The sequence below is a fragment of the Panthera leo genome, chromosome D4, assembly GCF_018350215.1.
Source record: "Panthera leo isolate Ple1 chromosome D4, P.leo_Ple1_pat1.1, whole genome shotgun sequence".
NCBI classification, from domain to species: Eukaryota; Metazoa; Chordata; class Mammalia; order Carnivora; family Felidae; genus Panthera; species Panthera leo.
Genome location: NC_056691.1, coordinates 10,448,046 through 10,475,749, shown reverse-complemented (window position 1 = coordinate 10,475,749; position 27,704 = coordinate 10,448,046). Strand labels below are relative to the sequence as shown.

At 46.1% G+C, this 27,704-nt stretch overlaps 1 protein-coding gene across 2 annotated transcripts in view; it reads left to right on the top strand.

Moving 5' to 3' along the window:
• The window catches only part of KANK1 (KN motif and ankyrin repeat domains 1), a 211,079-nt gene that overhangs the window by 176,536 nt on the left and 6,839 nt on the right, over positions 1 to 27,704 (top strand). Inside the window, exons 4-9 of one of the 2 annotated variants that reach the window (XM_042912047.1) lie at positions 953 to 3,619; positions 18,713 to 18,910; positions 19,564 to 19,672; positions 20,853 to 21,095; positions 22,479 to 22,566; positions 25,596 to 25,815. In XM_042912047.1, the coding sequence (XP_042767981.1) occupies positions 953 to 3,619; positions 18,713 to 18,910; positions 19,564 to 19,672; positions 20,853 to 21,095; positions 22,479 to 22,566; positions 25,596 to 25,815 (3,525 nt within the window). The remainder of the gene's footprint in view (positions 1 to 952; positions 3,620 to 18,712; positions 18,911 to 19,563; positions 19,673 to 20,852; positions 21,096 to 22,478; positions 22,567 to 25,595; positions 25,816 to 27,704) is intronic. The other variant, XM_042912049.1, reaches the window with a different exon arrangement.

The following is a 27,704-nucleotide window of genomic DNA, read 5'->3' as shown; positions in this document are numbered from 1 at the left end:
GGGGTGGTGGTGGTTTTTAAATGGGAAGGCACGAAGAGTTGAAGTCTGCCTTCTGTGTTCTTACACACATGCTGCTAGAGTTAATCACTCATTGCCCCCGGCTTTCTCCGCAAGGAAAGGGTCAAGGCAAATTGTGATCTTGTGGTGGTGGTCAGGCACTGGGGTGCTTTCGGCCACCATTTAGAAAGGCTGCAGTGTCTGCAAAAGACCAGTGGTGGGGAGAACTCACGTCCCGGGCTTCCTAGATCTGCACTGATGTGGTCCTTTATTCTAAGCGTTTTCACCTTTGGTGCCTCATAGTTCACTTTATAAAATAGGAGTCTTTAAAAAAAAGTTGTTTTTTAATGTCTTTATTTGTGAGAGAGAGACACACACACACACACACACACACACACACACACACACACACAGAACCCAAAGCAGGTCCAGGCTCCAAGCTGTCAGCACAGAGCCCCACACAGGGCTCAAACTCACAAGCCGTGAGATCAGGGCCTGAACCGAAGTCAGACGCTTAACCAACTGGGCCACGCAGGCACCCCGAAAATAGGAGGCTTAAGGACTGTTCTCTATACCTCAGTGGCCTGTAGACAACAAAAGAAATGATCTCCCTGAAAACACAAGTCTTTTCAATATGTTCTTTCCAAAAATAAAAGTAGTTGGTAAGGACTTCATATACCCTGGGATCCTTAAAACCACAGTCTCATTACATTCTTTACCAACCTTATGAGGTAAATATACTTGTTTCCATTTTTACTCAGGGAGAAGCTGAAGTTCCCAGGGGTATACTCACTTACTCACCCAACTGTCAGGTTGTAGATCCAGGATCAGAACAGACAGAAGTCCGTCAACTCTGAAATCACACTAGTCTGCCACACTGCCGAATATACAGATATTGGTTTTTATCACTGAGTGTATCACATGGCATTATAATACTCCCTTCTCGCTCTCCTAGGAAAAACAGATGATGTTCTGAACGGAGATCCTGACAAGGAACAGAAAGATCCTTACTTTGTGGAGACCCCCTATGGTTATCAGCTGGACTTAGACTTCCTCAAGTACGTGGACGACATACAGAAAGGAAACACCATCAAGAAACTCAACATCCAGAAGAGGCGGAAGCCGTCGGTGCCATGCCCGGAAAGCAGGGCCGTGCCTGGTCAGCAGGCTGTGTGGACTTCCACGGAATCCCTCTCGTCCTCCAACAGTGATGACAACAGGCAGTGTCCTCACTTCCTGCTAGCCAGAAGCCACGTTACGTCGACTCCCATCCCAAGGCCCCCTGCCCCTCCAGAGACCTCACCCCCTTTCCTTACCGTCCCAGAAAGTCGACAGCTGCCACCGCCCTCCCCTCAACTCCCAAAGCACAACCTTCATGTCACCAAGACGCTGATGGAGACCCGGAGGAGACTGGAACAGGAGAGAGTCACCATGCAGGTGGCCCCGGGTGAGTTCCGCAGGCCCAGGCTGGCCAGTTTTGGAGGCATGGGCTCCACGAGCTCGCTCTCCTCCTTCATGGGTTCCGGAAACCACAATCCTGCCGCGCACCAGCTTCAGAATGGATACCAAGGCAACGGCGAGTACAGCGGCTATGCCCCAGCCGTGGCCACCACGTCGCCCATGGGGAGCTCCATCCGCCACAGCCCCCTGAGCTCGGGGATCTCCACGCCAGTGACCAACGTGAGCCCCATGCACCTGCAGCACATCCGCGAGCAGATGGCCATTGCCCTGAAGCGCCTGAAGGAGCTCGAGGAGCAGGTGCGAACCATCCCCGTGCTCCAGGTGAAGATCTCCGTCTTGCAAGAGGAGAAGAGACAGTTGGCCTCGCAGCTGAAACACCAGAGAGCGACAGCCCAGAACGACGCGTGCGGTGTGAGGAAGCGGTCCTACAGTGCGGGGAGCGCGTCGCAGCTGGAGCGGCTCTCCAGGGCCCGGCGCAGTAGCGGCGGAGGTGAACTGTACATCGACTACGAGGAGGACGAGGTGCAACGCGTGGAACAGAGCGCGCAGAGCGTCAGGGAGTTCCGGCAGCTCGCGGCAGACATGCAGGCCCTGGAGCGGAAGATCCAGGACGGCAGCTGCGAGGCCTCCTCGGGGCCCCGGGAGGACGGGGAGTGCCGGTCCGTGGCTGTGGGTGCCGACGAGACCATGGACCGCGTGGTGGTGTACCGCAGGGGCTCCGCGTCCCGGAAGGACGCCGCCGTCGGGACGGCCACCGAGTCGAGGAACTGTGGGGTCGGCGTGACAGAGGCCATGCTTGGCGTGACCACGGAAGCGGACAAGGAAATAGAGCTGCAGCAGCAGACCATAGAGGCCTTGAAGGAGAAGATCTACCGCCTGGAAGTGCAACTGAAAGAAACCACCCATGACCGCGAGATGACTAGACTCAAGCAAGAGCTGCAGGCCGCGGGGTCGAGGAAGAAGGCGGACAAAGCCGTGACGGCCCAGCCGCTGGTTCTCAGCAAGATGGTGGAGGCGGTGGTGGCCACCAGGGACCAGACGGCTGGCCATCACGTGGACCTGGCGGATGCCTGTGTCGGGAGCGCCGTGCAGATGCACAGCCTGGGCGTGTCCTGCCGGCCCCGTTGTGAGAGCAGGCTCGTGGGGCCCGAGCTGCCCATGAGTTGGTGGATTGTCAAGGAGAGGGTGGAAACGCACGAGCAGGGTACCGGGAGGTCCGTGGAGACGTGCGACCAGAGCGTGGGTGTGGAAATCAGCGTCTGCGAAACGGGCAGCAACACGGAGGAGTCCGTGCACGATCTGTCGCTCCTCAAGACCAACCTGAATCTCAAAGAAGTGCGATCCATTGGCTGCGGGGATTGTTCCGTTGATGTGACTGTCTGCCCCCCGAAGGAGCTCACGTCCCGGAGCGTGAACACGGAGGCCGCTGGCCAGGTGGAGGCTGCTGTCATGGCGGTGCCTCGTACCGCGAGCCGGCACACCAGCGCGGTTTGGGAGCAGGTGGACCGGGGCACCAACACCGAGGTGGTTACCCTCGCGGAATCCTGCACCAGCACTTCCCTCAGCACTTTGGACAAGCAGACCAGCACTCAGACCGTGGAGATGCGGACGGTGGCCGTAGGAGAAGGCCGCGTGAAGGATGTCAATTCCTCCACCAACACACGGTCCATCGGAGTTGGAACCGTGCTCTCTGGCACTTCTGGGTTTGACAGGCCGTCGGCCGTGAAGACCAGAGAGTCAGGCGTGGGGCAGATAAATATTAATGACAATTATCTCGTTGGTCTCAGAATGAGGACCATCGCCTGTGGCCCTCCGCAGTTGACTCTGGGGCTGGCAGCCAGCAGGAGGAGCGTCGGCGTAGGAGATGGGCCTGTTGGCGAGTTCGCGGAGAGCCCCCTGCCCCAGGCTCCCGCTGGAATGGTGACCGGCTTGGATCACTACATTGAGCGGGTCCAGAAGTTGCTGGCTGAGCAGCAGACACTGCTGGCTGAGAACTACAGCGAGCTGGCAGAGGCTTTTGGGGAGCCGCACTCGCAGATCGGCTCTCTGAACTCGCAGCTCATTAGCACCCTGTCCTCGATCAACTCAGTCATGAAGTCCGCAAGTACGGAGGAACTGAGGAACCCTGACTTCCCAAGAATGAGTCTGGGTAAAGTCACAGGTAGGTGGGTTTCTGAGGCAGCCAGGGAGGAGGGAGGAGGGAGGGTGGGAATAATAATGTACTTCCAGGAGGTATGGGTCTTTTTAATTGCTGGAACCATGTTTTTGGAACCGTGGAGAGAGCTTTAGAATGGTAGTGCGTAGCAGGAACACCCATAAGCAGCAAGAATCAAAACCCAGAAACAGCTCTGCTGATTCTCGTTGTCTGATGGTTTCACTGGCCTCTGGCTGACGACTGTGGCCGGGAGCAGAAAAGCAAGCCAGCGTTGGCTGGCCTAGTGGCTGTCTTCTGGGATGCACCGGTTTGCTACGACATCTTCTAGTTACTTGCTCATTTTATACAGGACAGCCTGAAAAAGTCCCACAGTTTGTAATCATAGTTACCTGTATGTGATCAGTGACACATACTGGCATAAAATGTTTCTCATTAAAACTTTTACTAAGGTATGGAGCGCCTAGGTGGCTGTCGGTTAAGTGTCCCACTTTGGCTCAGGTCATGATCTCGTGTTTGTGGGTTTGAGCTGCACATCGGGCTCTGTGCTGACAGCTCAGAGTCTGGAGCCTGCTTGGGATTCTGGGTCTCCCTCTCTCTGTCTCCTCCCCCCTCCCCCACCTCCCAATCACGCGCATGCGTGTTCTCTCTCTCTCTCAAATAAACAAACATTAAAAAAAAAAAAGCTTAAAAACTTCTACCAAGGGAGAGCGATTCCATGAATTCACTTGCTAATTCAGGAGGTAATGATTGAATTCCTACTCCATTCCAAGCACAGTTAGAGGCTTCTGTCATCACAATGCTTACTTTCCTGTTGAGGGCACAGGCAATAAACAGTAGATCTGAAGGATGTCAGGTGATGATCCATGCTATGAAGAAAAGAACTCCAGTTATAGGGATAGCGAGTGGAGATGGTTGGGGCCGGGGGGTGGGTGGGGGGTAGCTATCGGAAATGGGGTGGTCCAGAAAGGCCGCTCTGATAAGGGCGTCCGCAGCCCGAACTCAGAGAAGAGAGCCTTTCCCGTGGTTCATTTTGATAGGTGCTTACATTTTTGTCTTTCCCCTCCTCTCTTCAGGGGGATTCCTGCTCACCCCAGCTTTTCTTTAAATTGAAACTAATTGAGAAATTACCCCAGAAAGTTTTAGGACATACAGTATTTCCCAGCAGGCCTCGTTAGAAGGACTTCCCTTTGCCATGTGTCTCTAATTGTGCATCTTATCATCGTAGGACAGGGTTCTGTTCCTGGTTTTCCAGCTCTCTCACACCAACATGATCTGGGGAGACAGAGTCACCCTTCTTTACCCTCTATTTGTAAAATGGGAACAGAAGGGCACCCATCCTGTAAGGCTGCCTCTGTATTCACTGCGGGCACACGGTGAGCCCGGGATAAGCCTTTATTGTCATTGGTGATGGTGCTAATCGTGTGTGTCCCGTGTGGCTTCTTTTGTTGACACACTGAACTGTATTTGAGGTTTGGAAAGCTACTAAAAACACACTCTTGGGACGCCTGGGTAGCTCAGTCGATAGAGTGTCCAGCTTCAGCTTAGGTCATGATCATGCATTTTGTGGGTTCAAGCCCCGCATCGGGCTCTGTGCTGACCGCTCAGAGCCTGGAGCCTGCTTCAGATTCTGGGTCTCCCTCTCTCTCTCTGCCTCTCCCTTGCTCACACTATGTGTGTGTGTGTGTGTGTGTGTGTGTGTGTGTGTGTGTGTGTGTGTCTCTCTCTCTCTCTCTCAAAAAGAAATAAAACATTCAAAAAGAAATTTAAAAAAACCCACACTCTCTGACTAATGCTTCAGGTAAAATGAATGTTAATGCTTCAAATGGATTGTATGGTGTGCATTTAATTTGATATGAAAACATGTATTATAGACTGAATTGTAAGTAAACCATTAACAAAAATTTTTAATTCTTTGTTTCCCTTTACAGTCAAAAGAGTAATGATTAAAATAGGCTGAAATAGATTACTTTTATGTGTTCCTAGGTTTTCACTCTCAAACCTGAATTAATGTTAGTTTCTAGTAAACGTTCTATGGAAGAGATAGCTTATCACAGAAGAAAAAAAATGAACATGGCAATGACAGCTGATGTGTGGGGTTTTTGCCTTTTAGAATCAAGCCTAGTAAATGTACAGAGGGGTCATTTTAGAGTAAATAGGATTAAAATGATACGTGGACTGAAGCAGTCTTAAGTAACTAATAATATGTTTGTTTCTACTTCTTTTTAAAAATCATGATGTCAGATGTGAAGTCAAAATAAAACTCTTAAACACCTCCAGACACAGATGGTACAATGCATCATCCATTATAAGAACATTTTCCTGCCAGCTTCCTCCCTCCTCCCCAAACTGGGGTTTCTATTTCACATTCCTGCCAAAAATATTGAGTTGTACCCTTGCAGTCACCCGCCTGACACCGTGAGCATCAGGAACAGGGAGAAGGTTTTGACATCCCTGTTTAGATCTGACCCCGCAAATGAACACCGATTTAATCAGCTAAAATACAGGAGACCTACAGCATTTGAACAAAAGTATGAATATTGTTAATAACACTTATTTGGTCATAGTGGCAGCCCCCTCCCAGCACACAAGAGCAAATTTAAAGTGTTTCTGGGGGCGCCTGGTGGCTCAGTTGGCTGAGCATCCGACTTGGGCTTAGGTTGTGATGTCGTACTTCATGAGTTCGAGCCCCGCTTTAGGCTCTGTGCTGACAGCTCAGGTCCTGGAGCCTGCTTTGGATTCCGTGTCTCCCTCTCTGCCCCTCTCCTGCTTACACTCCATCTCTGTCTGTCTCTCAAAAATAAATTAAATGTTAAAAAACATTTAAAAATAATGTATTTCTGTAATTCACAGCACATTTGTATTCTAAAGTTCTAGTGAAGAAGGAGTCCGATTAGGGACTCACCCAGAGCATTAAGCTTCTGTTACTCGTTATTGTTGTATGGACTGAAAATTAAAGTAGCTTGTTACAGTAGAGCTTTTCAGCACTTGCAGGCTGTGAAGAGTGAAGGCGTGTCAGAATCACTGGGACTTACCGCGGGCTCTGTAGGATACAGAATATTGTTCACGCCCAGTCTAGGATACATTTCATGTAGAGCATAGGCATTTTTTTCCCCCAGTGAAAACAATGTGGAATTTGAGTTTGACATCACCAAAAGAGCATAGAAATGATGCCTTACATGAACCTAGTACTTTATTTTAAGAAGTTAAGTTTGGGGCACCTGGGTGGCTCAGTCGGTTGAGTGTCCGACTTCGGCTCAGGTCATGATCTCACGGTCCGTGAGTACCAGCCCCGCGTCGGGCTCTGTGCTGTTGGCTTGGAGCCTGGAGCCTGTTTCAGATTCTGTGTCTCCCTCTCTCTCTGACCCTCCCCCGTTCATGCTCTGTCTCTCTCTGTCTCAAAAATGAATAAACGTTAAAAAAAATTTTTTAAAAAAAGAAAAAAAGTTAAGTTTGGCTCTGAAGCCGGACATTCTGGGTTCAGATTCTTTTCTCGGCCACTAGGACAATTTGTCTTTGTTCCTTCGTGGGGTTGAAATGAAGATTTAATGAGTCAATAGGAGGAAAGCTTTTGGAATAGTCTGCAGCACAGAGTGTAAATGATCAATAAATGCTGGCTGTCATTGCTGTTTTAGTAGTTCCAGAAATGGAAGTGTAGATATAGAACAAGTGGCCGAAATGCAAATTGTACAAATGGCCTTTTGTTTCTAATCCAAGTTTTTGTCTTCATAATTCTGGCCGTCACCTTCTTCCCTCAATTATTATGCCTCCCCAACAAACAGTTGTATCAAGATAAAGATACCGGTAACAATGGGAAAACACAAAACAAACAGAATAAGTGTTCAATTCTGAGTCATTCAGAGTCTGCGTAAAAGCTAAAGCCTAAATTGAATTTTGTGTATTCGTGCGCAGTCCAGAGACTTCTCCATTTTTCTAGGTTGGAGATTGGAGGGCATCACTTTTTCACAGTGAATGAACATTCTTTTTTGTAGCACCATAATGCCCAACACCTCGATTCAGTTTTTTAAAGTTATAACTGAAATATGTGCTCGTAACAAATTAACAGTTCAGGAAGAGCACAAAATAAAAAGGGAAAGTCTCCTTGTGCTCTCTTGGGGTAACCCCTTGTGTGGTTGGTGTATACAGGTGTGTATATGTGTGGCTCTGTATTTTAGAGATGTAATTTCATAACAAAAGTTGAATTGTACATACTCTATTTTTCACATAGAAGGTCACCAACGTTCTTCTAGGATTCAAGAGACCTTGTCATAATTTTGACGCAGCCGCAATCTGTTGATGACCAAAGATGTTCTGTAAAGCACTTTTTTTCCTCAATGTGTCTTTTTGAAAATTTTAATTCCAGTGTACTTAACATATAGTGTTAAAGTAATTTCAGTTTTACAATATAGTGATTCAACAATTCAATACATTTTTCAGTGCTCTTCATGATAAGTGTATTTTTTTAATGTTTATGTATTATATTTTTGAGAGAGAGAGAGTGAGCAGGGAAGGGGCCAGAGAGAGAGAGAGAGGGAGACAGAGAATCCCAAGCAGAATCCGTGCTGTCCGCACAGAGCCTGGTGCAGGGCTCAGTCTCACAAACCATGAGATCATGACCTATGCTGAAATCAAGAGCCGATGCTTAACTGACTGAGCTACCCAGGTGCCCCAGTAAGTGTATTTTTCATTTGCTTCACATATTTCACCGTCCTCCCACCCACCTCCCCTTTGGGAACCATCTGTTTTCTATATTTAAGAGTCTGGGTTTTTTTGGTCTGTCTCTTATTTTGTTTGTTCATTTGTTTTGTTCCCTAAATTCCACGTGTGAGTGAAATCATATGGTATTTGTGTTTCTCTGACTTACTTCACTTAGCATTATACCCTCTAGCTCCATCCACGTTGCTGCAAATGGCACGATCTCATTCTTTTTATGGCTGAATAATACTACGTTCTGTACATAAGCCACATCTCCTTTATCCAGTCATCAGTTGATGGACCCTTGGGCTGTTTGCATAATTTAGCTGCTGTTGATAGTGCTACAGTGAACATCGTGGTGCGTATATCTATAAAGTCCTTTTTGATTGCTGGTAGTGTGAGTTTCATGTACTTCATATTTTGTCTCTGAACAAATACAAACAAAACTCTAACAGCGGAACTTAACTGCCTGCCGCGATTCACAGAAAACTCAACTCTTAGAAGAACTGCTTCAAAAAAAATTTTTTAATGTTTATTCATTTTTGAGAGACAGCACATGCACACGAGTTGGGTAGGGGGAGAACTGCTTTTGAAAGAAGTTTCGTATTTGAACTCTTGGTTATCTTGGGTTAAAAAAAAAAAAAAAGTATGAACTTGAAATCATTCCCATAACTGTGAAAGTAATTTTGTAGAAGAGATCTGAGCCAAAGCAAAATCGGGGAAATAAAGTCGTCACAGAAGTAACTATTTCTAGTTGGTTTCATCTTAGCTCAAATAATACACCATCTACTTGTCCTAGGTCTTGGGGTTTTTTTTAATCGCAGTTTTTTAAAATAAATGTTACCAGAGCGTCATGTAATCCAGACAAAATGCTTCTGAAACCCTGGGGTGTCTGATGGCATGATGGAGGGAAGGTCCTGCTGACCCGGAAGTCCGAAGAGCTGACCCGGAAGTGGCCGCTCGCGACCTTGGAAGTATCGGTTGAGAGAGGAAGCCAGGAGGCTGCCATGCCCTCCGGTGTCATGAGAAGTTTGGATTCGGTTTCTCTCGCTTGATGCCCTTTGAGCAGAATTATTCTCTTAACGAACCTCTTCGCCGGGCTGCCCGTCAGATTCAGCTGGGAAACTTTTTTTCTAAAATTCATGGGTTTCCTGCTGCCTCCCACCAGCACCACCCAACTGCCTTGTGGTGGCCACCCAGGCCCTGTTTCAGGGAAATGTTAGAATAAACAGCCTTAGAGCAAGGCCTCTTAATCTGGGGGCCATTGCTTCATGAACTGTTTTGTGTTAGGAATTTTTGTGAAGAAACTGCGTAATTTTCCTCAGATCCTCAAAAGAGGTAGCTGACGCTCAGAAAAATTGAAACTGCAGGTCTGGGACATCTGTTACAAACCTGGCGCTTAAGTACTCCAGCCCTAAGGAAAATCGTTTATAAAGGTTTAAAATCTGACCACCACCTTTGTGAACCCTTCAGCTGACACGTGTTTGAAAATCTTACCCTCTTAAACTGATGCTTTATTATTTTGAACGGGTGCTGGTGGAATGGACAAGGAACTCCTGAAACAGACACAAGTGTATTTTAGCCTATATTCTGAATCCTAAAATACGCAGTTCATTGCTGGCTCAAGCATGCAGATAGATAGTTTTTGAGACCTGAAGTGAGTTCTTGGGTGTTCAGTCATAAACGATGAAGCGAATTTGTTGATATTGGACAGTCGTCACAGCTGTTCATTCTTCCTCCGAGCTACTAGTAGCTACTAGCTACTAGTTCATACTTCCTCCGAGCGGCTAGTTATTAATATCTCAGTAAAGATGCTTACAGCCTGCCCTGTCCCCTTGTCTGTTCAGGTCGGTTGATAGCCATCCATTCATTGCCAGCTCTATGCAAAGTGTGTAAAGTGGTCTATGCCTTAAAGAACTTGCACTCAAATGATGTAAAGTGGTCTTTGCCTTGAAGAACTCGCAGTCCAGTTGGGAAGCCAAGATCTGTATGCCAGAAATATGAATGATCGCCTATGGCGCTGCGTGTTAGCCACCAAATAATGTGCAAATAGGTGCTCCAAGGGTTCAGCTGCAGTCAAGTCGTCTGTGGCTGGGGGAGATGAAGTCCTTGGCTGTATCTAGAAGCACACACATGCTTAACCCAAGTTTAGTCACTGCAGCCTGTCAGTGTGGGTTTTCTGGGTCAAGTCTTGGCATGGTGTGTAATTAAATGTGGGTGGGCTTGTGGTGAAGGAGAATCCGATTTTTCCTCCACTCTAGCATTTTAAGTACCCAGTTTTAGATATATTCATGACAGCTGTCTGGAAGGGAGATATTAAAATGGCCCTAGAAATTATTAAGCAGCTCTGATCCTTGAAGCTCTCCAGTTCAAGTTGACTTTGTTGGTAGCCACATACATTGGTCTTTAGGCAGGGTTCCGAATATTGAGCCTCATTCAGAACAGGATTGCCCTTTTTCCTCTATCAAAGATACATACCTTCCCCCAAAAGTAGTATATACAAAAACAAACAAAAAAACAAACAAAAACCCAGGTGATCCTTCATGAATAATTTCTACTAATTTCCCCAAACCAGTATGTGGGCTGAAAAGGGTAAATTTGTGTTCAAGCTTCTTTCTTTATGGAAAAACTAGATATATTCAGATCCCTTTGAATTCTTTGTTTTACTTGGGGAAAATACCTAGATGATGGCATGGCCTCCATAATGATTCAGACATTTCAGGCCTTCTTCCTGACAAATAAGCTCAAATCAGAATGTTTAGCTGAAATTTTAGCAAAATAACATGTTTAATACCTGGCCACAGTGTTCACAGTTGCATTTTCAGAACGCTCTTGGCATTGTAAATGAAAATGTTGGTTGGCATGCAGAAGAATTGGAATATTTTAACAGCAATTTTTTAAATCAATTTTATTCTTTAAAATCAGTTGTCTAACAAATATACACATTGCTATGTGCCAAGAACTAATATAAATTCTAGATGGAGAAATGTCACGGAGGAAACTGGAGAGGGTGATCTTGTTTAAAAAAAAAAAAAAAAAAACACTCCTCCAGCTCTGTTTTTCATTAAAAGATTTCTCTTTTAAAATAGTTTGCTTTCAGCATTTCTAAATGTTACTTTCTAAACATTCTCAAGTCAGGAACATGCAAAAAGTTTTCTCTTTAATAATGTGACTTAGTTTTCATTATAGTTTGCCTTAGCTAGTGGAATTATCCATATATTAAATGCTACATGTACTTTAGAATTAGAATTAATGCTTCCAGGTGTTGTTGTTTTTCAGAACCCTGAGATTTCTGTGACTCACTGTGTTTCAGTTACCACTCTTCTGGTCAAATCATCAACTGAGGTTCATGCATTATTGGCCTTGATGGTCATTATGAGTTAAAGACTGAAGCTCAGCTGCCTCCCGCCTGGTCCCTAACTCTCCAGGGGTGCCTCCTGTAGGAACCATTGCCACCTGGTGGGAGTTTTGAGCATCTAGGCCCCAGTGCTGGAATTCTGCAGGTGTTTTGTGGTTACTCCTGTCGTTTTGCCCATGTTGTTGGGGTAGCATTTACTGGTAGTCATGGACTTCTACGATTAACGGTCCAGAACTATTAAGTAAACTCCACTAATTCCTAAGAATTCACATGGTCCAACTTGATGGACTAAATTAACCAGAGGAAAGTCTAAACTCTTGTGTTCAGCAGTCAAGTTTGTTTTTATTAAGTTTAAGCTCTATGCCCAAGGTGGGGCTTGAACTCATGACCCTGAGATGAGTTGTATGCTGTGTGGATTGAGCCAGCCAGGTGCCCCTCAGCATTCAGGTTTTGTACCCATTAATTTAATTCAGTGGTTCTCAATCCTGGCCGCACATTAGAATCACTTGAGGAGCTTTTAAAAGGTACTAATAAATACTTGGGCCCACCTACAGATAGTTCATTGTGTATTTTTTACTTATTTATTTTTAAATATGTATTTTTGAGACAGTGAGAGAGCATACAAGCGGGGGAGAGGCAGAGAGAGAGAGGGAGACGGAGAATCTGAAGCAGGCTCCAGGGTCTGAGCTGTCAGTGCAGAGCCTGACATGGGGCTTGAACCCATGAACCGTGAGATCATGACCTGAGCCGAAGTCAGACGCTTCACCGACTGAGCCACCCAGGCACCCCTCATCGTATCTGTATTTTTTAAAGCCCCATCCACAACTTTGGTGATTCTGAAGTGTAGCCAGGGTTGAGGCCGTTGACTTTTGTTCTCTGTATTTTGGTTTTCTTGGCTGCATCTCTCCTGCGTTGTACTTGAACACAGTAGTCATTTGTCAGCCTTGTGCTGGTGCGCCTGTCCTTGTGTGTGCCCTCTGACTACCATGGGTCCTTATCAAGTTCGGACAGTTGTTTATGGGTCATTCAAGAGCAGCCAGAGTTTCAGCCCTCTCTGAAAAGCATTTTCTGGCCATAAAAGTGACACATTCCTTCCGGTTTCAGCAAATGAGAACTAGTTTAGCATTTAATGTTGTTCTTTGCCTTGCTGATTAGTCTGAACAGAACCCCCGTGACTTCCCATCAAATGATACAGGCACTTGCTGAAGGCTTTCCTTTCCCCAGCATTGTTCTCAGCCCTGAAGGGGACAGCAGCTAAGAGTATAGCATGGAACCAGGAGCTGGCGTGCTCGTGGACGAGACACGTGTAAAACAGAGGACGGGCATACTTTGGTCTGGACGGTCGAGCGCTGCAGGACATTGAGGGAGAAAAGAGATCTCTGTGGGATAGCACCAGAGGAAAGAGGCTCTAGAAATAGAATCCTGGCGAGCCTTGAAAGGTGTATGGTCAGGGTTCAGGTGGTGAAGGTCGCTGAAATTCCAGGCCTGTAGAATAGTCTAGTAAAGAAGGGCACAGAGGTGGGAGTGATGACATCACACGAGCACTGTGAACACCTAGAGGGTAGGAATAGTTGAGCAGTAGAACTCCCACAGGCAAGATGAAGCTGCCCGTTCATTACAAAGGACCCTCACATGCCCACCTGAGGGCTTGGCCCTGCACGGGAGAAGTTCTCTGAAGCCCTTGTCTACACATCTGAGCTCTGGTGAGAAGGAGCGATGGTCTCTGGTGGGCGGACTATCCACAAAGGCCGACATGGGCAGCGTGGATTTTCTCCATTGTTAGGAATGTCCTGTATCTTCCTGAGGAAAGTGGTTACGCAGGTGTATGCATGTACCGAAACTCGTCAGACTACACGGTGGTGCATTTTCTTCTATTGAAATTATACCTCACGTTACAAGTATTTTTTGAAAGATGTGGTTAAAAAGAAGAAAGAAATCTATGGATCCAAAAACTTAAAAACCAGAGTAGCCAGTGGAAATTTATGACAAAGATTCGAATTCAAATACCTTACAAAAGTTTTTTGAGAGACCATCAGAGAAATTTGAATACTGAGCAAATATGCAATAATCTTTTTAAAAAAAATTTTTTTTTAAATTTTTTTTTCAACGTTTTTTATTTATTTTTGGGACAGAGAGAGACAGAGCATGAACGGGGGAGGGGCAGAGAGAGAGGGAGACACAGAATCGGAAACAGGCTCCAGGCTCCGAGCCATCAGCCCAGAACCTGATGCGGGGCTCGAACTCACGGACCGCGAGATCGTGACCTGGCTGAAGTCGGACGCTTAACTGACTGCGCCACCCAGGCGCCCCCAAAATTTTTTTTAATGTTTATTTATTTTTGAGAGTGAGAGTGAGGGAGGGGCAGAGACAGAGGGAGACACAGAATCCGAAGCAGGCTCCAGGCTCTGAGCTGTCAGCACAGAGCCCGACACAGGGCTCGAACCCATGAACGGTGAGATCATGACCTGAGCCGAAGTCCAACACTTAACTGACTGAGCCAACCAGATGCCCCTGCAATAAGCTTTTATTTAAAATTTTTTAGATTTGAAAGTTTTAATGCCGTAATTTTTTTTTTTTTCAACGTTTTTTATTTATTTTTGGGACAGAGAGAGACAGAGCATGAACGGGGGAGGGGCAGAGAGAGAGGGAGACACAGAATCGGAAACAGGCTCCAGGCTCCGAGCCATCAGCCCAGAGCCTGACGCGGGGCTCGAACTCACGGACCGCGAGATCGTGACCTGGCTGAAGTCGGACGCTTAACCGACTGCGCCACCCAGGCGCCCCTGCCGTAATTATTTTTAAGAGCCCTTTATTTTAGGAACGTATACTAAAATAGTTATGGACGAGAGTGGTAAGCCCTCTAGTTTTTGCATCCCAGTAATCCTGAGTGTGGGTGGAGGAGTCTAGGTGAGGCCAGGTAGCTCCCATGGTTGTTGAAGCCCTTAATGGGCACGCAAGGATTTGTTCTACTGGCGTCTAATTTTGTATGTGCTTGTGGTTTCAGTAATGATAAAAAACTGTTGGTGTATTTGCATTGTAAAAGTCCTCACTGGTTCTTAAATAGGAGCGTGCTTAGTGAGTGTTTGTCCAGGAAGAGTGTGCTGGCACTCGGGGATTATAACTGCTGAGACGTGGGAGAGGTGACTGCAGTAATTTCGCAGCAGTGATGAGTGGGGTTGGAGAAGGAGGGACCGAGGCAAAGGCCCTGCGTTGTTTACTTCACTTAAAGTAAGTCAGAGGCACTCTAGTCGTTTCCTGTTTGACGTTGGGGGAGCACATTAGGTCAAAAGGGCACTAAGTATGATTTGGAGGGCTGCATTCAGTGTTGCCTGTGTATGCAGGGGAGGAAGGTGGGTTTGTGGAGTCCCCGAGGGAGGCCCCATGCCCGCAGAGCTAGCAGAGGGCACTGGTGCTGTTGATTCACGGACAGAATTAGGAAACGTGGGTTCTGGTCCAGCTCCGAAGTCAACGAATGTCCCTGGCTTTCAGAATTCTTAGCTTGGATGAATGACAGTTAAAATTGAGGTGGTAATGCCCCACTGTAACTATTTTGCCTCCCTCCACTTTTTTTTATTAGGGGGTCATTGTTTTAAACCAGTACTTTGGAAAGTGGGCCACCTGCATCAGAGTCTCTTGGGACAGCACCGTGGAGATGTCAGAAATGCCCACCACTGGGCCCCATCCCAGTTCTGCAGAATGATGTCACAGCAGCAGGTGCTTGGGAACCTGCATTTTAACAGATATCCCAGATGATTGGTATCAACAGTGGAGTTTGAAGAGAACAGTTGTAGAATCTATCATGGTTCTTTTTTTCCTAATTGACTTAGAATACAATCAGTATTTAAATGTCTTTTCTTCTAAGGATCTAAGGGATTTCAGAGCTTTAAGAGAGAGAAAGTTGTGATCAGATTCTTACCATAGCACATTGTGGGTAGATTTAAGTTTTTTATTTGTATTAGTAAGTTAGGTTTACAATACATAATTTAGGAAATAAACACAATGAAGAAAACATAACAACCTATAATTCTTTGGCCTTGGAAAAGAAGTGTTAAGCAGGTTTATTCTAGATCCTTCCAGACTTCTTCTAATATGTATACATATAATCATTCACCAAAATAAGTTTATTTTCTCTGAACAATTTAATAACTTATTTTTAAAACTCACTAACACACTGGGGCACCTGGGTGGCTCAGTTGGTTAAACGTTCAACTCTTCAGCTCAGGTCATGATCTCACAGTTTGTGGGCTCAAGCCCCGCATTGGGCTCAGCACTGACAGAGTAGAACCTGCTTGGGATTCTCTGTCTGCTTCTCTCCTTGCCCCTTCCTCACTTGTGCTCTCTCTCAAAATAAAATAAATAAAGTTAAAAAAAAAAAAACTTCGCTAATACGTTATGCTTATCTTTCTGTGCTAATAAATGTCCACCCACGTCAACATTTTTTAAAATTGTTTTAAGTTTACGTGAGGTGGGGGGGGGGGGGGGCAGAGAGAGAAGGGAGAGAGAATCCCAAACAGGCTCCGCACTGTCAGCACAGGGCCCGATGTGGGGCTCGAACCTACAAACCATGAGATCATGACCTGAGCCGAAACCAAGAGTCAGGTGCTCAACCTACTGAGCCACCCAGGTGCCCCTCGGCACCAACGTTTTTTTTGTTTTTTTTTTTTTTCCAACGTTTTTTATTTATTTTTGGGACAGAGAGAGACAGAGCATGAACGGGGGAGGGGCAGAGAGAGAGGGAGACACAGAATCGGAAACAGGCTCCAGGCTCCGAGCCATCAGCCCAGAGCCTGACGCGGGGCTCGAACTCACGGACCGCGAGATCGTGACCTGGCTGAAGTTGGACGCTTAACCGACTGCGCCACCCAGGTGCCCCTCGGCACCAACATTTTTAATGGCTGCCTGGAATTCCTTTGCGTCAACATACCACAACTTATTTCACTGGTTTCTTATCGGCATACTGCGGTATCTGCCTCTTCACTGTTTTACTCATGCAGACCGTAAACATCCTTCTGTATCTTTTTGTACCTCCTTAGGATAAAATTTCTAGAAACAAATTGCTAGGCAAAGAATTTTCTTACTCTTTTCTTAAAGTGATTTTGAACAGGGACGCCTGGGTGGCTCCGTCACTTGAGTGTCCGACTTTAGCTCAGGTCACGATCTCACGGTTCTTGAGTTGGAGCCCCACATCGGGCTTTGTGCTGACAGCTCGTAGCCTGGAGCCTGCTTTGAGTTGGGTCTTTCTGTCTCTCTACTCCTCTGCCCACTCATGCTGTGTGTCTCATAAATAAGGAAAGAAAGGAAAGAAAGAAAGAAAGAAAGAAAGAAAGAAAGAAAGAAAGAAAGAAAGAAAGAAAGAAAGAAAGTGGGGGGGGAGGGAGGGAGAAAGGAAGGAAAGAAAGAAAGAAAGAAAGAAAGAAAGAAAGAAAGAGGGGGGGGAGGGAGGAAGGAAGGAAGGAAAGAAAAAGAAAGAAAGAAAGAGAAAGAAAGAAAGAAAGAAAGAAAGAAAGAAAGAAAGAAAAAAAGAGAGGGGGGAGGGAGGAAGGAAAGAAAGAAAGAAAGAAAGAAAGGGGGGGGAGGGAGGGAGGAAGGAAGGAAAGAAAGAAAGAAAGAAAGAGGGGGGGGAGGGAGGGAGGAAGGAAGGAAAGAAAGAAAGAAAGAAAGAAAGAAAGAAAGAAAGAAAGAAAGAAAGGGGGGGGGGGAGGGAGGAAGGAAGGAAGGAAAGAAAGAAAAAGAAAGAAAAGGAGAAAGAAAGAAAGAAAGAAAGAGGGGGGAGGGAGGAAGGAAGGAAAGAAAGAAAGAAAGAGAGGGGAGGGAGGGAGGAAGGAAAGAAAGAAAGAAAGAAAAAGAAAACGAAAGAAAGATTGATTTTGAACACAGTTAATAGTCACTCTAAAAAATGGCAAGCACAGGGAAAAGTTAACATCTGCATAGCTTCCAGATGTGTGTATTTATATGTATTTTAATAGAATCACATATGTAGAATTTTATCTGCTTTTCTTATTTAATCATATGTTGTCAACATCTTTCTTTGTCAGCCACATTGAAAATACTGTGCTATGCCTGTATACGTTAATTATGTGCAGTCATTTAACCACGTCTTCTGCTTTAGTCCATGAACAAATATTAGGCACTCCAAATACACAAAAGCAGTGTGTAGTAAATGTGAGGAGAGAGAGTTGATTTGAATGGTTTCGTGCCCTCAGAATACTCACAGACTAGAAGGGAGTCTTAGACGGTCCCAGGAATTACCTGGCACCTTGTCTTACTACAGATCCTGTAAGAGAGTCCAAGAGGTAAGAGGGCTGTGTGAGTCACAGAGAAAGGAACGTCATTTTTATTCAGAGAGGTCAGGGAAGGCTCAGGAGAGAGGGTGATGGAGGGCTTGACCCTGTGAAGGGGGAGGAAGGAGCGTTCCAGGTAAGAGAGCATCAGGTACAAAGTGCTGTCGGGAGAATGAGAGACGCCCACTCTCAGCATCCCAGTGACTGGGCTGCAGTCCTCACCTCCACAGGGACCCCGGGCATGTTGGGAAATACAGGTGGAGAGGAAATACGATGTGCCAGCTTGTGGGTGGCCTAGAATATGTGGCTAAACAGGGTGGGCCGCGTTTCCTGAGCAGAGGGGAGTGTTTTAGCTTTGCTCAGTGCGTTTGAGCCGGAATGCCACCGGGACTCCAGGGGCCGGGCTGTTGCTCTGTAGCAGTGCGCGCGAGGCGCGTGGCGGAACAAGAGGGTGGTCAGGATCCTACGCTGCTGGTTCTACCCAGGCTGGGTGGTAGCAGCCAGGCCAGGAAGAAGGGAGGGAGGTGGAAGGACAGGCCCGGGTGGACCTGGATGTGGTGATAAAGGGAAGGTTGAGGGTGAAGGCGGCCTTGGGGTTTGAGTTTGGGCAGCTTGCACGGTACTGCCATATATGCAGAAAGAAAATGTAGGGAGAAAAGCCCTTGAGAAGATGATGAGTTGCATAAATCTTCAAAAAAAAAAAAAAATTGAACCCACTTCGTTCGGTCCTAACATCACACACTTGTGCACCTGTCTCCTCCCTGACAGGCAGTAGTCTGGAATACCCCTGTAAGTGCGGAGGCCTTCAGTCAGGAGGACCGTTCAACACCCAGACATCCCGGCATGAGCAAGAAGCGGGGACCACGGACGGGAGACCCCTCGGCGGCCAGGACGCCTTCCCCTCTCAGGAAAGCGCGCTGTCTCCCGTGAACCTGACAGACGACCAGATAGCCGCTGGCCTCTATGGTAATTCCCCTCACTTGGTCCCTCTCAGCCGCAGGCTTTTGGGACCCGCATTGCCTGCGTTCCAGTCTGATGTCAGTGTGCCTTCTAGATTGACCTGGAATAACCACTGACCTAAGAACCGAACTTTAGGAAGGTAGGCCTAGAATGTCTTCTACGAAGATTCACCAAAGAAAGAGGTGTGCTATCCCCAAAGAAAACTCATCTAATTTTGTGACTTATGAAATATTTTAAACACCATTTCATTCTTCCACAGTCTGGCAGGCAGCAACTTTTCCCAGATCATCTCAGCTGAAGGAAAAGAATAATAACAATCCCTATTTTAGTGCCTAAGTGATTTTTGAGGCCCACATGAGATACAGCGTCACTTTATACAGTGAAACCTGATACAAATGCTAGTTGTCATTGCTTTTGTTATGTCTGGAAGTACTAATGGGTTTTTTTTTTCCATTTAAAAAACTTGAAATTATTTTCTTTGCGTGCATACATTTTTTCCATTGGATTCTGTGCAAGTTTCTCATATGTACATGCCAAGATCTAGATTGACATAAATGTGGTGAAAAACCAAACATACGTGAGGAGAGATTTCTCGTTCACTTAACTTGTGTGCATATGAGTTATGTTAATTTCGATCACCTCGATTCCTTTTTTCACAGTATGTACCAACAGTGAAAGCACGCTGAAGTCGATCATGAAGAAGAAGGATGGCAACAGAGATTCAAATGGAGCAAAGAAGAATCTGCAGTTTGTTGGCATTAACGGCGGGTAAGGAAGATGGCGGTCCGAGCGTCTCTCCATGGTCTGTCTGTCTACTTTGCCTCTTGCCTCCTCGAGTCCCATTCAAAGGTGGCTAGTCTGGGCTGCTGCCACATTTTGGTGATGGAAGACCCCCTCAGAAAGGTGCAGTTGGGCTTCTGTCCTCTCCTCTTCTCGCTCTCTTTAAGGATATGCCACTCACTCTTGAAAGGACACCTGACGGAGCTGAGCTCTTGACATCTTCTCACCTCTGATCTGAAACCGGTAGTCTTCAACAAAAGCAGCAGGCAGCAGGTGTCCCGCGGTGTTGGCCAACTTGTGCTTACCTGTATGAGACTCAGAAACACACAGAAAGAGGCGAGAGAGCATCACTCCACGGGCCGGTGATGGCCGTCCACCCGTTGAGAATGGGCTGTTCGCTCTCCGTGCACACAAACAAAATTGTAGGGCCTTTCACTTGATGAGTAATCCAGCCGTGCGTCACTTCTTGACTCTCTAAATAGAGTGTTTATTAGCGGTTTATTCTTTTGTTTCTCATTGAGCCAGATAAGTAGTGAAGCCAATTTGTCTTCCTACAGTTGAATCAGAGCCGCTAATCTATGAATCCATATATGGCCTCGACAAGAAAGCAGTAGTGCAGTTATTGGAGGTAATATTTGTAGCAAAGTGTACCGTAGAGATTTAACTTAATGAGGCCTGTTTTCTGAATCTTTGAAGTCGTATTGGGTGATGTGGCCCAGGAGGTCTTGGAGGACATACGGACCAGAGAAACCATGGGTTACTTACATAATCGGTTCACCGTAACACTGGTACAGTTAATGAAGCAAAACAGGAAGAATGTAAGGGAGAAGAAAAGGCACAGAAAAAAATGAACCACTGCAGACCTTAACTTCTTTCATGAAGTTAAGTTTCCTTTGATTTCTACTAAGCCAGAGGTGCTGTATTTATACACATTTTTTCCTACAAGTGTATAATGATACCGATTGGGAACCCAAGTTATCCCTTTTAAGTCAGAACCCATTCAAAACCACCAGATTTTTAAATAGAACTTACTTTGAACTTCTAAATGCAGGGTCTAAAACCACTGGTGAGATGTCCGGAGTCGGTTAGCTTTCCCTGCATAAAAACTTCGGTCACGGGGTCTTTCCGGGCACGCCTTGCATCTCCTGAACTCCCAATTGCCACCTAGGTATGAAACAACTTCAAGTGATGATTCCAGCTCAGATGAAAGCTCTTCCTCCGAGTCAGATGACGAGTGTGACGTCATTGAGTATCCTCCTGAGGAAGAGGAGGAGGAAGAGGAGGACGAAGACACTCGGGGAATGGCGGAAGGGCACCACGCAGTTAATATGGAAGGTTTCAAGTCCGCCAGGGTGGAAGATGAAATGCAGGTTCCAGAATGTGAACCTGAGAAGGTGGAAATCAGAGAGAGGTGTGGTACACTCCCCTCCCCTCCCTAACCTTTCCCACGTTCAATGTGCTTGGGCAGAAGAGTTGTCCAGTTAGATTTTGCAATTGTAACTATTGGTTTGGTCTTTCTGACCCCCCAAAGGAAAGCTAAACTTCATCCTCAAAGGTACGACCATCGCGTCTGCTGCTCATAAATATAGGTGGAGGGGGATAAGTTCTAGGTCTCTCAGAGGAGCGGCAAAGGGAAGGGCTCCTCAGCCTGTCACCTTTGTTTCCTTTAAACCTATTCACGATCTAATTTTATATGTGGACCCACTGTCCACAGAACTATTAAGTGCCACTGAGGTGTCCATCGTTTGGACAACCCACCTTATATTTAAAGGCATATTAGAATTTTGTGTGGCCAGCACATTTCTTTCAAGGTTTCAGATTATATCATTAGCCATTTTTCTGGATACTGGTGTCGGTATTGTTATGGTAACATCTCTGTGCATAAGAGGAACAGTGTTTTAGCCTCAGGGACCACATGCACCGTAAAGATGATGTAATCAGTCACATGTCTATATTTTGTTGCTCAGTGAGTGATAAGGAACACCACAAGAATGGGTTTGAGAATATCCTGAACAGCAGCTAAAATATCAAATGAATACTCTGATTGAAACGTATCTAACAATGTAGCAGATTTTACAGACTGTTAGCAAATAGAGAATCAATGCTTATAAAACAGGAGAGACTAGAACAGATGGAAATTTCAAGATGGTTTTTCCACTGTGTGAAGTATAAATAGAACATTTCACTAAACTTCTATTTAATTGTGCAAATGGAAGTTTAACTACATGAATACAAGGTAAGTGTTTCTAGTTTATATTTCCAAGTATTTTCATGTGGCTCAGGATCTTATCATCTAGATTTTTTTTTTAACAGCTTTATTGAGATATAATTTGTGTACCATGTGTCATGCAATTTTTAAGTTGATATTTTCAGGAGGGTTCCACACTTGCAGAGTTCACAGGTGTGGTTTACTGGTCAGCATAACGGATATGTGGTAACACAGACTGCGTCAACCCCTTACGATTGAAAATATTTTTGAGAACTTAGAACAGAAGGAGGGAAAAATCTCCAGATGTTAGTCCACACTATCATAAAGGCCAAACAGGTGAATCCGAAAGCTACCCGTATGGCCAGAGCTGAGCTCTGGCTGGACACACTGGCTCTGTGCAGTGGCTTCGATGCTTGGATGCCTGGGGACGCCTGTGTGACCTCCAGGCAAGCACCTTATACCACCACGACCTGCTCCAGGTCAACTTGGGGCCTCTTGTGTTTTAAAGGACTGTAGAGTTGGAAATAAAAATGCCTTTCCTTTTGTGGCCAAACATAAGCTCTCTTTTGTCTTGTCCCCTTTTAGGTATGAATTAAGTGAAAAGATGTTATCTGCATGCAACTTACTGAAAAATAACATAAATGACCCCAAAGCTTTGACCAGCAAGGACATGGTGAGTCTTCCTTACAGACACTGTCCCCAGTCCGTACAAAGGACCCGAGTGGACCCCATTGTGAGGGTGTCTCTTGCCTGCCCTGAGCTGTTGTCACTCGTGTGCCTTTCCCCGAACTATTTCTCACTCGTGTATGCAGAGTGGGCCTCACGCCCATGGAACGGAAGGCGAACTGCAGTCAGGCGTCAGCTTTCTACAGGTTCTGCTTCTGCTCACAGAACCTTGTCATCCAGGGAGAAGAGTCACCAGAATTTTTTTTTTTTTTTTTTTTCAAGTTGGCGTGTGTTTTTCAAAGCAACCTCTCTGGGCCGAGGTCAGCATTCCTTTCAATTATGAAACTGTGTATTAAGTTCTGATGCGGAATGCAGGCAGCCACTATTTTTAAACTTAGGAGTGACTGTACTTGTCATTGTCGCACACTTTGAGAGACTTGGAAACACGCGGCAGAGAAGCTGGGGGTCGCTTTGGGCACACGAATGGCCCAGCGCAGGACAGGTGAGCGTTTCCGTGGCGATGGTGCCTCTGATACCATGGCCGAGCTCGTCGCTCCCTCGTGTGCTGATGACGTTTGGAGGTGCAGCTCCTCTCGCAGTCAGACTGGCCCTCTGACGGACACTTCTCGCAGCACAGTGAGAAAAATGTAAATTCTCAGTTACGTTAGATCCAGTTTGCATTTGAATATTTGCATCTTGTTAATGTGAAGTTTTATGCTGCATCTGTCAGCAGCCAGTGAGAAAGTTGATTTCTAAGTTTCAGAGGATTATAAAGTTATGACACCAAAATGTTAGAACAAGAAGGGACTTCAGGGGCTGCCTAATCCTGGAAAGGCGCAGTTTTCATCATGTACAACACACACAATCTGAAGAAGAGCTGGTGACAGCCATCACAGGCATGAGAGGTCCCTGGGCGTGCACACCTCTGAGGCCACTGTATTCTGGTCTATCCTGTCTTAACTGAGGCCCTAAAGATTATGAGATTCATCTAGAGCTAGTTAACTAGCTACTAGTTAGTACTGGGGCTAGATTTTACCTGTCTCAAGTCCTGGTCCGTGTTTTATTTCTCCTCTCTGAATCCTTTTTGTTAAATTATGTTTTCTTCACCCATTTGTTTACATTGCTATAGAAACTTAAATTTATCAGAGCCAGCTGTGTCTTGACATTGAATTAGTGTGCTGAGGAAGGAGCACGGCGGTGATGTTTACAGAAGGAAATACTAAATAAAACCCCTGACCTAGAGGGATCACAGAACCACATGTTGAACTCCATCAGCATAAACTAAATCCCTGTCCTTGCTTCAGTCACAAATAGCAAAACCAGGAAACGTCACTGCAGTGTTCATATTTCCCACAAGGTTTAACCTAAACTTAAAAACTGGTGCCTCTGAACCCTAGGTCTTATAGCCATAATAGACTTTTTCTTCTACCATTCCCAAAATATTGGTGCTGTGGCCCCAGGTTGCCAAGCATGTTGTCACATGTCACATGTCACTCTGTGCTCAGTACCTTTTTGCTTAAATTGAACCCACTTGGTGAAAAAGTGTTTAAAGCATTGTTCTGTGAAAAGTGGGAGACACCTGAATGATGACATTGCCGGGGCCAGGTAACCATCACAGGACAGCACGTACGTATCCGTAACAGACTTCGTCACCCAGACGACACAGTTCCCTTCCCTCTGCGTGATGATGGACTCCAGAGAAATGGAAATCTGAATACGTAAAAGAGTGAGCAGAAGAAAACATGTGATGCATTTTTTTTCCAACCCAGGACGCTTTTTACCAGGTGGCCCAAAGTATGACCGAATGGGCTAAAACTGAATAATCGGTAGCAGGATGATAAAGATACGGAAGCTGTACAATTCCAGCTCAAGCCTCTGTAGAAAGGGGACTTCCTGGGTTCTGGTGCTTTTGACAGAGGCGGTCCATCTTTCTCTGATATATTTTGAAGTCTTTAAAGAGTGAGCAACAAGGGGCACCTGGCTGATTCAGTCAGTACAGCACGTGACTTTTGATCTTGGGATCGTGAGATCACGAGGCCCAAGCCCAAGCCCCGCATTGGGCACAGAACTCACTGTAAAAAAAAACAAACAAACAAACAAAAAAAAAAACAAGCAAAGCACAAATGAATGGATGGTAAACTCGTGTAAAAGAGGGCTCATGGAAGAAGTGTTATAGCTCTTCCCATCACCAGCAGTGGCTACCCACAGTCTGCACTGAACTTCATATGGTCTGGGATTGACTTGATTGCCCAGGAAACAAACGCCATGTTCGTGTGTCCACAGCCCAAGGGAGGGCGCATGGGGCTCGTGATCAGATGCAGAGGATCCTGAATGAGAAATGTCATTTGTTTGGGACCTGCTTTTTAAGCCCTTTCCGTGGTTGAACGTTTGTATCTGGGATTGGAGTGACAATGAACTGACTACACGCTTACAGTCTCCCAGCCCAGTGCTGTGGGGATGTTGAAGGAGTTGAGGTTGGTCTGTATAGGAAGAAAGCAGCATCATCAAGTGTGGGTGAGGTCACTTCTTCTGTCCTGACTACTCTGAAAATCAGGTGCAGGGCCAGCACAATTACGTAATATTAATAGTTCGGTAATCACTGGAGCCAGGCCTGAGCGTTTTCATGTGTATTGCCTCCTTTGTCCTCCTGGCGAGTGCTGTGGGGCAAAGGTATTCTTACCATCCCCGTTTTGCAGATGTGTAAACTTAGGCACAGAATGAGTGTCTTTCCCAGGATTGTACGGCCCACAAGTAGCAGAGCCAGATTTTGAACCTTGCTGGTGGAGCTCCTGAGTATTGCTGTCTGACCTCTTCTTTAGAAGTTAGAACGTGTCTGTCGTTGAAAAGCAGGAGGGACGTTCCAGTTTGGAGTTTGAGGCTTCTCTTAGGGCTCTGCGTTTCATTAGTCATTCTTTGAGAGCAAATTCTAACTGCACGCACCCTGACTATAAAAGGCCTCATTTCTTGGGCTTGTAGCTGGGTCTCAGAAAGGTCTATAAATAGAAGAACTAATGCCCCTTGCTGGTGTCTTGGCAGCGGTCCTGTCTGAACACCCTGCAGCACGAGTGGTTCCGCGTATCCAGTCAGAAGTCGGCCTGCCCGGCCATGGTAGGGGACTACATAGCTGCTTTTGAGGCCGTCTCCCCGGACGTCCTGCGCCACATCATCAACATGGCGGATGGCAACGGCAACACGGCCCTCCATTACAGCGTGTCACATTCCAATTTCGAGATCGTGAAGCTGCTCTTGGATGCCGGTGCGTTGGCCGTCCTGGTCTCTTCCCCTCAGCACTTGGGGTGTGACTCATCTCAAAGAGGCTGGTTGAGCCACACCTCAGTTCTGTGACCACCCTAACACCCTTTCCATTGCTTTTCCGCATGATGTGGCCAAGAATGTCATCCTTGAGTCACTGAGGGGAGGTGTGAAATGGAAACAAAGCAGGGTGGCACGGATTCCACGTCTGTTTGGAGGGGAGGTTTTAAGGATAGTCTTGCTGCAGTTCCACTGAGTTTAGGCGAGGTATATCCCTGGAGGTGAACATGACTCAGGGTCCCTCCTGAGCTGAGTCATGCAGGCTGGGCGGGTGCGCTCTCAGGAGACAGATCACTGCTCGTAGGGCCAGAGTCACAGCTTTGGTGTCCCCAGGCTGCTCTTCCTGTCCTGGCTCCCCGACCCCATCCAACTGCCTCACAGATATGTACAGTTAGCCGAGATGGGGACCATGCAAAGCCACTATACCAGATTATAGTAGAATCATCACCAATTTCATTCCCACCAAAATATACCTTGTTATTGACAACTCAGCATAGAGTGAAGAAATTGTTACTCTTCTCTCTGAGCCATAGTAATGAGGACAGTGACAAATCTTGTTTATAACTGGAATATCCCATCCCAGAATATAGCCTCTGACGTGTATTAAACATGAAGCGAGGGTGTGCTAGATAGAAGGGGTCCCCTTGGAAAATTGGGAGCTTCCAACTTTTTGTTCAAATAGAGCAGCCAGTGGTTCACCTAGTCCCCAAGTGACTCTGATTTATTTTTGAAATACATATTTTTACTTCTAGTATGTGACTGATACAGAACTTATAGTACTTTGGTCTAATTAGTGAGAACAGTGTGAACATTTGATTTAGAATATGCAATAAAATTGTCCAGTTTTCATGTACTGTTTCTTGATTCAACTCTCCAATTTCTTCTACTCTGTTTTGGGGAAATTGAATTAATGCAGAGAAGTAACTGGGCAGATTTATCGTCTTTTCTAAGTTTGCTTATTCCCAGCATATGGGGCTATGTGAGGCTAAAACTGCTTCCATCTAATGAGAAGGAATTCCAAGCCTCCTTCCCAGAGGATAAACAGAGCTGCTGGTACTGTCAGGCCACATTGTTTTCTCAACAGAAAAGTGGTTAATATCCAGAAAAGCTAAACAGATTTCAGATTTTTTGCTCTTGAAAGCAACAGTTTAATCTACCCTTGGAAAATTTGTGTGGATGAGATATTTTGGTAAATCGAATGATTTCAACTCCATTGTTGGATGGCTTTGGTTAGTCACCCTTCTGGGTTTACTTAGCTTTGTACTGGTCACCATTACAGGCTGTGACTGGGGCTCCATACGGTGTGTTGGTGAACGTGGGTGACTGGCAACCATCTGTGAGGGAGTAAACATCACAGATGAGGAGCCTCTGAGAGCATGTTTGCCCACGTGCTTCTCCATCACCCAGCATTTTCTTTTCTTTTTCCCTTTTTACATAAAAAAACATGCCCTTGTGTAAATACCATCATGTTCCTGGTATGCAGTTATTTTAGAACTCAAGGGACGTTTTGTGGTAGTACCTTCTCTTTTCACCCCTTAACGATGAAACATCCTGAACATTTTATCTATATTTGGTCACATGTGAAAGCTGCTTTCCTGCATTCTTCATTCCTTTCATTTTATTAGAAAGTGCTAAAGGAATTTACTAAGGGTAATTGAGCCCCCAAAGCCTCCTTAAGAATTACAGGAATGGCTGGGGCGCCTGGGTGGCTCAGTCGGTTAAGCGTCCGACTTCGGCTCAGGTCATGATCTTGTGGTCCGTGAGTTCGAGCCCTGCGTCGGGCTCTGTGCTGACAGCTCAGAGCCTGGAGCCTGCTTCAGATTCTGTGTCTCC